This window comes from Cyprinodon variegatus, unplaced genomic scaffold (assembly GCF_000732505.1).
Source record: "Cyprinodon variegatus isolate N-32 unplaced genomic scaffold, C_variegatus-1.0 Scaffold141, whole genome shotgun sequence".
In the NCBI taxonomy this organism is placed as follows: domain Eukaryota; kingdom Metazoa; phylum Chordata; class Actinopteri; order Cyprinodontiformes; family Cyprinodontidae; genus Cyprinodon; species Cyprinodon variegatus.
In genome coordinates this window covers 514491-529425 of record NW_015150594.1, presented here as the reverse complement: position 1 = coordinate 529425, position 14935 = coordinate 514491, and the positions used below count along the sequence as shown (strand labels likewise).

The following is a 14935-nucleotide window of genomic DNA, read 5'->3' as shown; positions in this document are numbered from 1 at the left end:
AATCCCAAATCTCTGATTAGGCATTATAAAATATGGGAAATAGATTCAGGTTATTTAGCGCTTACTTAATGATAACAGCTTCTCAAAGTTGGTTCCCACAAGTTAAATTCATCCATCCACACTTAAGTATATCCATAGATATGTTGACTATACTGGAAAGTAAATGTAAGTTCTGTGTTTTGAGTTCCGCATCTCAGGCAAAGAAAATATATATATATAAGTAGAACCTACCTCATTAATGAGAAACTGCAGTTGGATAACAGCTGCTCCACCTTCATGCTGACAGTAGCACTCAACACCAGGGCGACCAAATCTAGGGGATCTCAGTCAAGGAATGCAAGGTTACGGCAAAAGTTATGCAAGCTTGAACAGGAAAATGCTAAAGTGAAAAATAGTCTACAATCAACTTTAATACAAAAACTATTTGCCAAGCTGATAATGAAATAACACATAGCCTTGGTAAAATACAGTATATGACTTACAGGGACACGTGAAAAAAAGAGTAGGCTCATTTTAATATCAAAATAAATCTGACCATTGCCATAATTTGTCTTGGCTGTATTATTCATTAATACTATGATGGCAAGTCTTCTATTTTGAGGGAAAACAGTTAAATATATTTAAATATTTCTGCTGCCTTTCAGGACAACAGCAAAACTTTTAGGAAACTGTATGGTTTGATAGATTTGGTGTAAAACATAAAATATTTTTAAAAAGATCGCTCACCCAGAATTAAAGATTATTAGGAAAACATGAGGAAAATATAGAAATTATTTGTAAAGAAAAACAAAATCTAGAGTTGAAAATATTTCTGCTGTGTATTTTAGCCACAACACAGTGTACTAAAACTAAGAAAATCTGAAAACTTACTACAGCACCAGAAAAAAAGAATCTCCTGACTAAGGCCACAAATACTGAGTAGAGATCTTTGTTGGGAAATAGTAAAATAGGTGATGGGAATAGAAAAGGTGAAAGTAAAATTACAGTTTAGAGGTGAAATATCTCAAGAGCTTGGCCACATGTACTCCTGGAGATAGGAAAGCTATAACTACCCTACAGCCTTAACTATTTGTATTTATTGAATGAGTATAAATACAGAATGTGCATGGATAAATATTATATTTGGTTTTTATACTGTCAGTTTTAAGCTCATTCGTTTTTTATTTTGTTGTTTACTGAGGGGATCATTGCTGTGTGTTTTTTTTATAATTTCTTTGTAGACAGAAAGGAATACAGAAGAAGACATGTATATTTTTAAAGAAATGACTAAGGGATAAGAGGATTCTTTCTTTATTTTCTTTAGGAGGAAGGAAAGGAAAATGGAAAAGATGCGAAACAGAAAAAAGGACAGAAAAGGAAAGATAAACAAGTTGCCCCTTTTCTTTTTTATGCATACAATTCTCTTGCATCTGTAATTTACATTATTTGAATTGAATTCAGTTCACTTAAAAGTGCTTTATTAATCTCAAAGGGAAATTCAATTTTGCATGAAATCATAAGTTGTTTTTTTAATCCAGTTTTTTTAGGTATTGATAGCTGTCGGCAGAAAGAATCTTCTGTATCGGTCTGTCTTGCAGCAGATCTAGAGAAGCCTCTGCCTGAAGACACTTTGTTGTCATATAAAGATCTTCTGAAGAGGATGCTGTTGTCCATAATATTCACTTTCTGAAGAATTTATCTTTGTGAAATAATCTGCAAAAGGTTCTAGAGGAGTTGGTCCTCTTTATTAACTTGTTAAGTCATTTGCTCTGATGCTGTTACCCTAGCAGATGATGGAGGAAGAAATCTCACTCTCCACACCAGACTTATAGAAGATATGTAGCATCCTAAAATGCTGGGTTAGGATGTAAAGTTTGCTCTGTCCCAGCTTGTAAACGGCTTTACAGTTGTTTCCCCAATCCAGTTTGTTGTCCAATTGAACACCAAGGTATTTATACTCCTCAACCACCTCCACTTCTTCTCCTTTGATGTTTATAGGATTCAACTAGTTCCTGTTTCTTCTGAAATCTACAATTGTCTCCTTTGTTTTGTTGACATTCAGGAGCAGGTAATTATTTTCACATCATGTCACAAAGCAATTCACCAGCTCTCTGTAGTAAGCTTCTCCATCTTTGATGCACCAATGATTGCAGAGTCATCCAAGTATTTCTGCAGATGACGGGACTTTTTCTAGTACTAGAAGTCAGAGGTGTACAGAGTAAACAGGAATGAAGAGAGGACTGCCCCCTGCTGTGCTCCTGTGCTGCTGTCTACTTGATCAGACAGCTGATCCTTCACTCTAACAAACTGTGGTGTGTTTGTCTGGTAGTCTTTGATCCAGGCTATTGTTGATGCCTCCACCTGAGTTCTGGAGTTTCTCACCTAATAAGGTGGGCTGAATTGTGTTAAATGCACTGGAGAAATCAAGATGAGAGTGATGTCTGCCTTGTCTGACTTTTATTGTTCATTTTCAAAGATTTTTTTATTTATTTATCATTACTTCTGTTAGTTTCAAGTTGTTTCTGAGACACTTCTGGGGTTTTCTTTCATTAAACCAAAAAGATTTTCCATGTGTACATCTGTATCACTGTCTTTTTTGGCAATATTTTCTTAGTTTAGGTCGAGGTACCAAAAGCAAAACCTAAAGGAGTAACATTTACCCGGTACTCATTCAGTAAATGCATTTATATGTTGTCAAAATGTAAACTTAAGACAACAATAATACTTCAAAAATTAATAAGGCAAACGATCAAATATTTATCAAATTAATCAGCAAAGAGTAGGCAGACATTATGCTGGAAGTTGTAAAAATCATTGCAGAGAGAAAATGGAGGGGACAGCGCACAGATGCAATTGGAAGAATAACCAATGATAGATACAGAGCAAGGAGAGCAGAGGGAGAGGAGTAGAAGTTTTGGAAGTAAATAGAAGAGGAGATAAAGAGGAGGAGACTGACAGAGAGTAACGAGTTTTACTTTTCAAGGTGGATGAATGGGTAACCTTAGTGATTATATCCATTAGTTCTTCCTAAGAGCACCAGAACTAGGATGGGGTGGCGATTTGTCATGAAGGGCACATGGTGGTGTAGCTATCATGAAGTCAACAATGCTATTGGTCATGAAATATATTCATGCACAGGGGGGAGTGATTCCATGAGGGGTCAGCAAAGCTGCAGAAACTTTTAGAGCTTTATCAACCATAATTTAAGAACATTTATAAAACCAACACTCAAATAAATTGAAAGAATTAATTAAATAATCTTTATTTACATATTATGGGTAAAAAGAGGTCATCAGCTTCCTGAAAACTGTGACTAGACATTTTTAAAGGTAAATTAGCCTTTTCTCCTTTCCCATAAGATTGTATTCCAAAGCTTACAACTCTGCAAAGTGATGACTTGACAATAGAGGATATCTACCAGCTCTAGTGGTTTAAGGCCAATAAGCCTCCAGTATGAATATAGACACCTGAACTGCGAAACCAGTGGGGGCAACCAAGTCATTAATGATCTAATCTTCTATTAATTCACGTGGACAACTAAGCTTAAAAAGTATGACTATTCCTAGGCATCTAAGCTTGAATTAACCTTTAAGAGCCTAAACTGTCTCATTCACAATGTAGAAATCCCTTTTCACTACTGAAGGCATAACCTACACAATAACAGACATGACATGGGAAAGTATTGCGCTTCAATTTCCCAAAAGGGAGCAGGTCAAATGTTACTCATTTCAAATACAGGTGAGGAAAAAGTTGTATGATATTTAACTCCAAGTACCTTTACTCTAAATGCTAGATAATCTACATTTGAGATTTTGTGGAAAATATAAATCATATTATATGAAGTATCTTTTATAACTACAATCTCAAATTATTATAAAAGCAAAAGATATGGTTCATGGGTTTATTTGTTGGAACTGAGGTTAGTGGCTTTTTAAAGAAATCTTGCCAAAAAATAATGAGTTATTTAGGCATAGCTTTTACAGAACAATGTAAATTGTGGAAGACAACAGTAAAGTTGTCTTCCACAATTTACATTGAACCTGGAACTTAATAAGAACCTGGAACTTAAAAAAAACAATGAAAAACATAACTGTGTTCCTGTGAGATATGCCAGTTTCTGTACTTTGTGACAATCTAGTTACTATAAGCAATACAGACCAATAATATTAGAGACTTGTGTCCATTAGAGACTTTTGTCCATATACCCTTCTCGGAGGCTGTCTCAGGACCAGGACCTGCTCATGGTCCCTCGTACTCGTTCCATGACCACGGGAGATTGCTCCTTTCAGGCGGTCACGCTGGCGCTCTAGAATGATCTTCCGCTTTCCTTGTGCTTACTTGATTATGTTGATGCTTTTAAGTTTTATTTAAATGATGCTGTAGCTGTTTAAAAAAATTGTTTAAGAAAGCATTTTAATTCTGGTAGATAAATGGTTGTTTTATGACCATGTCTTTTATGACTGCAAATGTATTTTAATTTTGTGAAGCACTTTGTGATCTCTATGTCTGTGAAATGAGCTATATAAATAATGTTACACATTTACGTACTTACTATAAAGTGAAAATGTATACAGTAGTTCATGTATTCAGACGTTAAAAAAGGCAGGCAAACTGGTAGGGGTTGAACTACTACGTATATGTATGTAAACAAACTATCACAACTAAAAAAAACCCTGTTCTACTGCAGCTATGGCCATGTTAAAACACCAAGTAACCAAATTATTCTCTGAGGTGAGAGTTGGGGAAAATTGCCTACTGATGGTGGTCAGAGGGCCCGGTGGCGCCAGTGTATGGCAGCTTTGCTTCTGTCAGTAAGCCCCAGGGCAGCTGTGGCCACATTTTAGCTTGCCACCATCAGTGTGTGAGTGAATGTGTGAATAACTGAATGTAGTGTAAACCACTTTGGTCAAGTTTCCTGACTTGAAAGAAAAAAAAAAAAGCGCTATGTTGCACTTGTTTTCTTGCAACAATCAAACCAGCATACCTTATTAGATTTTTTTTTAATCAAAACAGTTCAAATGTTTCTAATACTTTACTGACTTAAAGCTCCAAGGAACAGCTACAGCATCACTCTTTACCTCACACAACTATAAAAAACTGTTAACCACCTTCACATTTTTGTTATGCAGCAAAAAAGGAAGTTATCTTTTAAAGGAGCTTGTAATGACAGAAAGTCCTCGCTATCCTATAAATACAAACCTTCTTCCCCATGACAAGATAACTGCATCAAAAGTTTTCTGACTATTACAGCCTACCAGCATGCACCAAATCACTGTAACCCCCTGCGGATGATACGATAGAATCCAGAGGTTTTCTCCGTTTGACCTAGCACACAGTCATCCTTTGGGAGACCCCCCTGGCTATGAGAGTATCGACTTCGAGCGAGATACAGACAAGCCAGTTATGAAATATTCAAGCGAGGACAGAAAACAAATTTTTTCTTACATGTTTTTTAAAGGCCACACTCGAAACATTCTCTTTTTTTACTATCTGTAAGTAAAACCTATATTGTTGATTAAAAAAAAGAGGTAATTAATTATACTAAAAATTTAGGCTAATTTTTTTATTAAAAATCATCTTCACTATTGATGTGATGAACAAGATAAATGTCACCTCTATATTCAAACATATGATGCAACTCAGATACAACACATTCCTAATTCTGCGTTGTTTTTAATCAGAGCATTCATGGATAACAACAAAAACTGTATGAAGCATGATATTATTTCAAACAACATACAGCTTTCTAAAAACAGTAGGATCATTTTTTTAAAGGGCAATGTTATTCTCACAAAATCAATTATCAGACTATATTTATTTAAGATAAATTAGAAAAAAATATCCTCTGTTCCGCCTGCATTTCTGCTGGAACATTAACGAGCATAAATACAACACTACAGTTAGGTGTTAGGCACAATGCTTTGGACCCAATGACATTGCAAACCAGCCAAATCTGAGTGACTTAATTGAAAGCTCTGTCCTAATGTTGCCTGGCAACCAAATCTTTCAGGGCCTCAGAAAAAAAGAGAGCAAAGGATTTAAGGTTGTGCTTTTTAAACTGCTCATTTCGCCTTCTATTTGAAGAAAGCCAGCTGTCCCACAATCGTGTTATCAAGAAACACAGCGACTGAGACATGGTTATAGAAACATCTTGGAAATATAATAATATCTAAAATGCATTTTAGTTTGTTATTTTTTCCAAGCTACATTTTGCACCAATAATTCTGAACAAAATGCTTCTCCAGTCCTCAAGAGTCTCCATCTCACTGAAAGAAACCTACAAAACAGACCTCAGCACCAGTAAATAGTATAAGAAGGTAAAAGGTAATTGCATTGATTTCTTAACAATTACTCTGCATCTTATCATTTTAAAGTGGTATATCTTCAAAAACAAAAATCAAATAGACTCGTTTCATTGCTGCGTCACTTTTCCAAAATTCTAGATATACACTTTAATAACCGATTAGGAAAAATTCATCCATAAAAAATTAAACATAGATAGTCAATGTGGATTAGGAGCTATTTATAGGCAAAAAAAAAAAAACTTTACAACTTAACATACCAAAAAGGTATACAGTTGGCATAAAGCTACACCTGACCAAAGCATCTAACATCACATATTGCAGTACCACCACACATTGGTTAATGAAAGTTAAAAACTACAAAATTGTGTAAAAAAAAAAAAAAAAAAAACTAAATGCAGGCTGGGTATGAGACCAGATAATCTGAATAATTATGCACATAAAATTAGCTTGTTGAGTCTTTCGTTAAGATGTGAATGAGCAAAAAACTGGTACCTACTTAAGCAGGTTTTAACATTTGCTTGTATAAATTGTTTACGTTTTTGCTTAAGTCTAGACACTTAAATTATTTTATTATCTACAGACACATTTATTACAACTATGACAATATATGCTGTTTTTGCAGTGGTAGTTTTTATTTTGAAATGAAAGCAAATCCAAATCATCATTTGTGAAACATGCATTTTTATGATATATACCTCTTTAAAAAAAGCTGGCAGAGCTAAGCCCAAAATACCCAAAGTATCCAAATCAGCACTTGTTGGAAAATCTCAAAACAATAGGTTCCAATTCCCAGTTTTCATGAAGTATAAGAGTGCCCCCTTTACCTCAGTACATGTTTTCCTTGTGCAAACAATAACCCACTACTGTATCAGTAAATTTATTGTCTCTTAAAAATGCTGCAAGTGTATATATATATATATATATATATGACAATTCAGATGTATTCCTAAAAGTATATTTCAGGGGCCAATGTCTGTCTACTGTTTACAGAAATTTCTGTTTTAAGTTTTTTTTAAATAAAACCTGCAATACATTTTAATAACACCATATATTCCATCAAAAATATTCCAACAATAATTTTGTATCTTTTCAGAATATTCAGCATATAATATACGCATGTATTACTGCATGGATCAAAAATTTTAATGGATTATTTGCAAAATCGAACTCTTTACTTTGTTGCATTTTAAAACTTAAAATATGTCAAATGTTAGAAGTTGGTCTGCTATGTGATTCTCATGGTAATCTCAGATCGCCCCACAGATATTGTCAGTGCATGCGTATCTTTCATTTTTTTCTTAGAGAAGAACAAAAATAGTATATCTTAAAACAACCCTAACCCTCCAAAAAAGACAAACAAGAAAAGCTATCCATGAAGCATGTTTCTCAAAATGACTGATACAAAAAGATTTGACAAAACTGATGAAAACGCTCTGATAAGATGATGGTGGCCTTTCTTCTTGGGTGAGTCTTCCAAATGGCAAGCAAACATTTATATATCCACAAGGAAATTAGCTTAGGTATATTTTTCTAGATTCTGTGGACTAAAACAGATCTGGTTTTCCATATATGATAAGAAACATGTTTTTTATAAGATCTGTTAGTGACATTTGAATGCGTTTCAATTTAAAACAATCTGTCCCTTACTGAATTTTAAAATTACTCAATATTTTACAGGAAAAGATCACTGACAGCTCAGCTGTCCATATTTTTCCGCCGTTTTAACAAACATGACCCTGAGTTACAGGGATGTTCCACCTTTCAATCATTGTGGGGCAGGCCTCTCAGGAGACATTTCTGACAGGAGCCTTCCTTATTCCTTTTAAGCCGAGTGAGGTCTGTGTGCCGATCTGCATCCTCTCCCCACACTGCACCAACTCTATAAGTAGACAGACTGGCCGCAGGCTACAATAGCAACAAGACAAGAGAGTACAGAAAGACAGAGAGTGAAAGCAGAAAGTGGGTCAGCTTCATGTCACGTCAAGTCCAATGAAAATTTCTGGAGCTATTCTAGAAGTCAAAGTTGACTGATATTCTATTGCTCTTCTTGTATCCATGGCATATTGAGCCACAGGCCAATTTCCTAAAAAATAAAGGTGAGTCACTGGGAATCTGGTTAAGTGAAAACACTGAGGCACGACTTCTGGAAAAAAATATATATATATTTTGTGTTTTGTTGGTACTGAAGGATATCCTAAAAGATGTAGCTAAAAATGAGTAAGCTTCTCTGTAACACCCAAGAAAGAGCTTTTTGTTTCCAGAAATACTCATATTTTGTTGAACTTGACGAGATCTGTCACCTGCCTCAAAAATGTCATGCTCATGAATATAGTTAAAGAAAAAAGGCAAATTAAATAGAAACTGAATTATTTAAATTTCTGACAAGACAAAAGAGGGGAGCTGTGGAATACTTCACAGAAGAGGTGATTTTGACACAATAACAGGAAAAGGAATAGGATGCAGGGTAAGAGAGAAAACACCAGAAAGAGCAAGTCTGAGAGCATTGAGTTACTATGACGTCAAGCCTGAGGTGACGTCAAGGCTAGCCACTCATACATCACCCTGCAAGGGAGGGGGTTGGAAAGAGATCAGAGTCTGATCGGCACTGGGCTTAGAGAAAGGGATCAGGGCTTCTGAAGTTAGGAGGCAGAAAACAGAAGGATCAGTGGGAAACCAGCATGGAAAAACTGAAATAGAAAATGGATTTAACCTGAAAAGGATTGAAGTAGGACAAGTTTTTGCAGCATGGAATAGAATTGAATTGAGACCCCATCTCAATTCATTAAAATAGAAATGTTTGTTCCTATAGTATAAATAATCAATGATGCTGCAGCCTTCATGACCTCAGACTATTGAACCATCAGTCGTCAGCCATCTCTCAGCCAGATCGAATTTAGAGATTGCTGAGACAGTCGATTTCCTCCACACAATTGATCTTTTATTGATCTAATCCAGTTACATAAATACACCCAAACACTCCTCTTAAAAACATATTTTTGGTTTGTTTCTAGAACCAAGTACATGATTTTCTCTTACCTTTTCAATACTTGTAAACCAAATTGAATGTGTAAATTTATTCAAGAAAAAGCTATATTGCTATAGCATACATTCTAGCAAATTAAAAAAAGTGTTACAGAAATGATAAATCCTGTATAAAGATAAAAAAAAAGTTAAACAACAAACAAAGATATTTCGAATTTCTGCTTTGCTTGGTTCATATTTTTCGAGGGGGGAAAGGCTGAGATCTGATTGCTTGGAATCATAATGCTCCACAAAATGGCATCGTTCCACATACAAATTGTTTGTGTGTATCCTACAATACAATCATGTTAGAACAATACACCAAATTTAGTATCTTAAGATACAAAAATTGAATAAAATTATAATACAGTCCAAGACTTTATTTTCTACAAGTTGATTTAGCTAACCACATACCCTTTTCTTCTTTTATAAAAAGTATATATCAAACTGTTTGTTGGCTAAACCCATAGGAGCAAGTAGGTATTGGGGATATCGAGATCAAATTTAGCACTTTTCTAAAAACATGTTGTTTTTCTTTTTTAAAGCTTTTAAAGCTTTCAATGTATATAGAGTTATTTTATATAGTAAGGATCCCAAAAATATAGATAGCTATTAAAGTAAATTATTCTACCACAAATACGTGTACGTTGGTTCACCAATTGCTTAAAGTAGTGTAGTCGTATGGCTAAGCATTATTCAATAGTGGCATTCAGGTATATTTGTTTTTTTTTTGGGTTAACAGTAAGTAAACAAACCCTACTGTACTTTCCAATCATCAGTTCAAATTTCGCTGCAACTAACTGTGCTTTCTGTTTAGCTGTATACACCATCCTGGGTTGGGCACTGGCTACTGTAGGCTGTTGCTGGTAACTACATGTTCTCCTATATAGATGATACATTGGTCCTCCATATTCATATATTTTGTCACTTTCTCTCTCATAGCCAGACCTATTACCGTACTTTTTTACTACTATATAAGAAACAGCCTGTGTTATATTTCATCTGCTAGAATACTGTCTGAAAGGTAATCTGCTTTGTTGTGTTTCTCTTCTAAATGAAGCCGCTAGAAGAGCTAATGCTTAAACTTACATTTTCAATATTCTCTCACATAGAAAGTACTTTTCCTTTTTTGCTCAATGTTCTGTTTGCTCAAACCCTGGGTTATTCTACCTCAGGGAGGAATCTCATCAGGAAGTTGTCCTGGGATGCCCCTTAGACAAGGTTCACCAGGGGGTAGACAGAAGGTCTCCAGCAAAAATAACATCACTGTTGGACAATGTGTTCCACCTTATGCTGCAACTGTTGCAGAACTGGCAAGCTCCATCAACGACAGACTGCTACAGTTCACCCTAAGGGCCTGTTCTTCAGAGGGTTTTGCACATCTTCAAACAACTGCAAGTGTTTTTGTACACAGAGAGCAGATCTTAAAGATGTTGAAAGAAGAGTTGTGATGGCAATTCAGTATGTGTGTGCAAACCATTTTTTGCATGTGTGCCTTTGAAAACATGCAGATCATTTTTTAATGACCAAAACGCAAAATTCATGGAAGACACACAAGTGTAAACATCTACCGAGTGCAAAGTTATTTTCCAAATCAGAAAATGAACTTTAGTACAACACACTATCTTTTAATTTTAATAGGCAGAACTGATTTCAGTCCTCTGCCATAAGAACTGGCTCTAAGCTCATCTGCATCTTTCCTGGACAGGATTACCATGGAGAAAGGTAACAGTTACCTTTTGTTTCTCTGCTTATTTGCTTCTGTCTCCTTGATTCCAAAGTCAGCCTAATGTAGCTCAAAATGAAACTGGTTCTGCTGGAGGTTTTTGCTGTTAAAAGGGAGTTTTCCTCTCCACTGTCATTAAATGCATGCTTGGTATGAGGGATTGCTGTCGAGTGAGTGAGTAGATGCAATAAGCTGGTTTTCCTTAGATAGAAAACACTGAACCAAACTGACTATATGAACTGAATAAATGATCTGTAAAGTGCTGTGAGATAATACAAGTAGTGAATTGGGGCTATATAAATAAGCGGAAGTGAAATTAAAGATTAGGCCAAAAAGTGTACTCAGGAGCTTTGCTGTCCATCACTCCTCCAAGCAGCTATTAGACTTTATAACCATAGCTACTTAAAGTGTCTGAAGAGTAAGCTTAGTAGGAGACAGCAAATAACAATGGACCCAAAATGGAGCCCTGTGAAACCCAGCAGATTAAAAAAATTATGTGCAAAACCATAGATTAAAGCTAAAACCTTTTGCTTATTCAGTAAACTGTTCTGGTCAATGCACTTTTTTTACTATGCAAGTCTTTAGATACTATAGATAACTTGCAGCTGACGTTTGAATCTGCCATACTGAGTACCTGCTCTGGTTCCCTGCATGTCAAAGACACCATCTTAATGTTGTGCTGTCCAATATGACAATAAAAAGCTGAGCCAAATATCTATTTTTATTGTTTCCCAAAAGAGAACAAAAGTCTTCAGAGATAGCAACCAGCAATAAAAAGGCTTGACTTGATGCTAACTGCAAGTAATCTGTGCAGTGTACATTTCATATCAGGTGAGTTTCAAGACAAGTCAGGAGACTAGTTTAGGCTGTTGCCAACTGGATTTAATGCCTCGTACAGTTCTTTTCCCCCCAGAAAATTAAGTGATTTAGATTACACTGATTGGACACCTTGTGAAAGAAGTGCAATTGATATAAAGATCTGCAGATTTTCCTACAGACATTATAGTGTTTAGCTGTTTACATAACGTAAGCATAACGATCAGAGCAACACAGTTTACCTTTGCTTTACATACAACTATAATCTTTTTTTTTTTTTTTAGATTCCATAGTTTAAAGTTAGATAACCCAGCCAGTTGTGAAATACCAATAGGTATCTGTGCGCTAATAAAACCTTTCAGGCTTTCTGGTGTATAAGGTGCTTCAAAAACCCTCTTTCTTAACAAGATGAATGAAGTCGTTCTGATTTTTTGCTTTATCAGTGGCAGCCCGGTTAGTTTATCACAGCAGATAAAGGCCATAGCAGCTAAGGCCAAATGTGAGGTGTTGGTTTAATTGTTGGTTTGTTTATTAAAAGGTTGTCTTCAGTCTAGGGTTGCCATGCTATTGAGATGATTTGAGCCTGATTTGTCCATATTTTCTCCAGAAATAAAGATATATACATTATTGTTTTTACCAAAATAACTGAATGGCAATGAGCATTTATCTTGTCAATCTACTCCTGTTGTGTGTTGTTGTTACTCATAAGATGCAGAGGGCTCTGTAGCAGTCCTTCAGTTGAGGTCAGGCCTTTATCTTATGTATTATATCATGCTCCTTCTAGCTGTTATCTTTCCATACTGACTGGTTGCAGGTTGTGGGGGTGTGGCCTTCGGGAACACACTAATGCCATCCTTTTTAACAGCTGTTTAAGTTTAGGTAACAAAAAAGAAATTTTGCTCACTTTTATTCTGAATTCTAAATCTAACAGGAAAATCTGGAAATGATCGTAACCAAAGCAGAAAGAAAAATATTGAATGCAAGCTTTCATTTGTTGCTTAGTAACAGTAGCAATGACTCCCTTCCCGCCAAGGCTGCAAGCTAAATCAGCTCTGTTCACATAGGTCCTCACCCTTTGAGCTTTTGAGATTTACACATTGTAGCACTTTAGCGTCCCCTATGACTTCTTTGTGTTAATTTGCTTTCCTTTACACTTATCTGCCAGAGCATTCAAGCACCCAGTGATACATCAATGACAGAAAGAGCCTGGAGAAGCTACGTACTGTATGAAAACCCGACTCCCCTGTGAGTTTCAGAGTTATACAGTGAAAAAAAAGAAAAAGAAAATGAAAATTAAAAAGAAAAAACATCCAAAAGTCATTCTGAGCACTGAAATCCAAATTCAGATAACACACAAAGTTTTAGGATAAATACCCAGAGATGAGTTAACTAGTGATACATTTAACACAAGTCTTGTATCATCCTTAACATAGTTGATTTATTACGCCTTCAAACAATTGTGTTCATTTTGAACCAACAAATAATGGTCAGCTCTTCAATTGTTAAATACTTTACTTGCAAGCATTATGATTTGCACACATATACACCTTTTCAACTCTTATATCTATTATGGTCCCCGCTCCAAATGTTGATCTATAAGACATTCTTGAAAGTAGCAGCTTCCTGAGGTGAAAAGTTAAAAAATCATTCAATAGTCCTCAGATAAAAAATAGCTATATCTTTATACTTTGCAAAAAGATCACACATTTATTTTTTTTTCTTAATTTCTACATTGTATATTACAATAAAAGATTTTCAGACTATTAAAGAATATGCTGAATATAAGTGTTGTATTTATATTCTTCAATGTAGAAATGTTTTGCTTGCAAACCTCTGAAATTCTCAGCTTTATAAAGCATTGCCCTCATGAATTAGGTAGTTCTGGGATTATTTTATTGCCCCTCAATTCCCCTGTCAAGTAAATTTCTACAAGTTCTTGTCTTATTATGTGCTGAAGAAGTCAGTTGGGGTTTGTACAAGTGTGCATCATCTGTACAATGAGTAATTATATTTGATTAAAAAATGTTTATCTATATTATGGTGACAATCACTCAACTAAGGAAAAGAAATGACAGTTCATTATTACTTGAAGACTTTAAATTCTATAGATGACTTTTTTTTTTTTTTTTTTACTTTGTATGTAACATCAAGTGCAAAGACTGTCAAACACTTTGATGAAACTGGCTCTCAAGATTACCAACCCCAGCAAAAAAAAAAATCAGCAGTGGACTGGTTCAAAGTTACGTAACTCATAAACAGCAAATTAACAGCGTCTTAGATTAGAGCTCACATAAATTCTTCAGAACTCAGGAAGAAGAGAAAACACAACATCAATTATTCAGTGTGTATGAATCAGGACTTCAGAAAATAGTTGCAAAAGGCAGCGATGAAGAAGAACAACAACGAGAGAAATTCTTGGACTTGTTCAGCTTCACGTCTTTGACATTGGAAGGCTTAATTGCCATAAACACTATTACCTTGATTCAAAAGAAGGACATAGGCAGAACTGAAATGCACGTATGTTTAGATGCACTTATTTATGTGTAGACTTAATAATATCATAATAATTGACTATTAAATTGAAAGGCAACAATCTGAGAATAATCTTTACCCTGCCCATAAAAAAAAATAATTTGGGTCTAAGCCAGCAAACAAGGGAGCTGCAGTGCTCAGACAGTATAAATAGGGACCTCCCAATGCTGTGGGGATAATGTGGATAGTTGGTCATTGGAGCATAGCCAGTTTCCCTCATAGTAAGGCGCTAATAACCCAAGACCTCATCATCTTTTAGCAGGGTAACTTCACTTCAGTACATCAAGTCAGCAGATACAATATCCTAAAGAAAAGACAAAGGGGGGGCTGGGGGGTGGGGGGGTGGACAGAAAAGAAGCAGTGAAATAAGGTTGGAAATTCAACGGCTGTGGAGATTAAAGTCTGGAAAGGTGAAGTGCATATGGACTGGGGGTGGAAAAGGAGGCTGGAAGGGATAAGGGGCTAAAAACTCTAAGCAAAATAAATGTTGAGTCAGCTGAACAGCTTTCGTTCGACCCTTGCAGTGAATGGATGCAAGCAAAAGTATAACAGATTT

The 14935-nt window shown here is 35.5% G+C and overlaps 1 protein-coding gene across 3 annotated transcripts in view; it reads right to left on the bottom strand.

Annotated features, from left to right (window-relative positions):
* stxbp5 (syntaxin binding protein 5 (tomosyn)) overlaps window positions 1-14935 on the bottom strand; it is a 146056-nt gene that overhangs the window by 84616 nt on the left and 46505 nt on the right. For all 3 annotated transcript variants that reach the window (XM_015376784.1, XM_015376785.1, XM_015376786.1), the window contains exon 3: window positions 232-313. In XM_015376784.1, the coding sequence (XP_015232270.1) occupies window positions 232-313 (82 nt within the window). The remainder of the gene's footprint in view (window positions 1-231; window positions 314-14935) is intronic.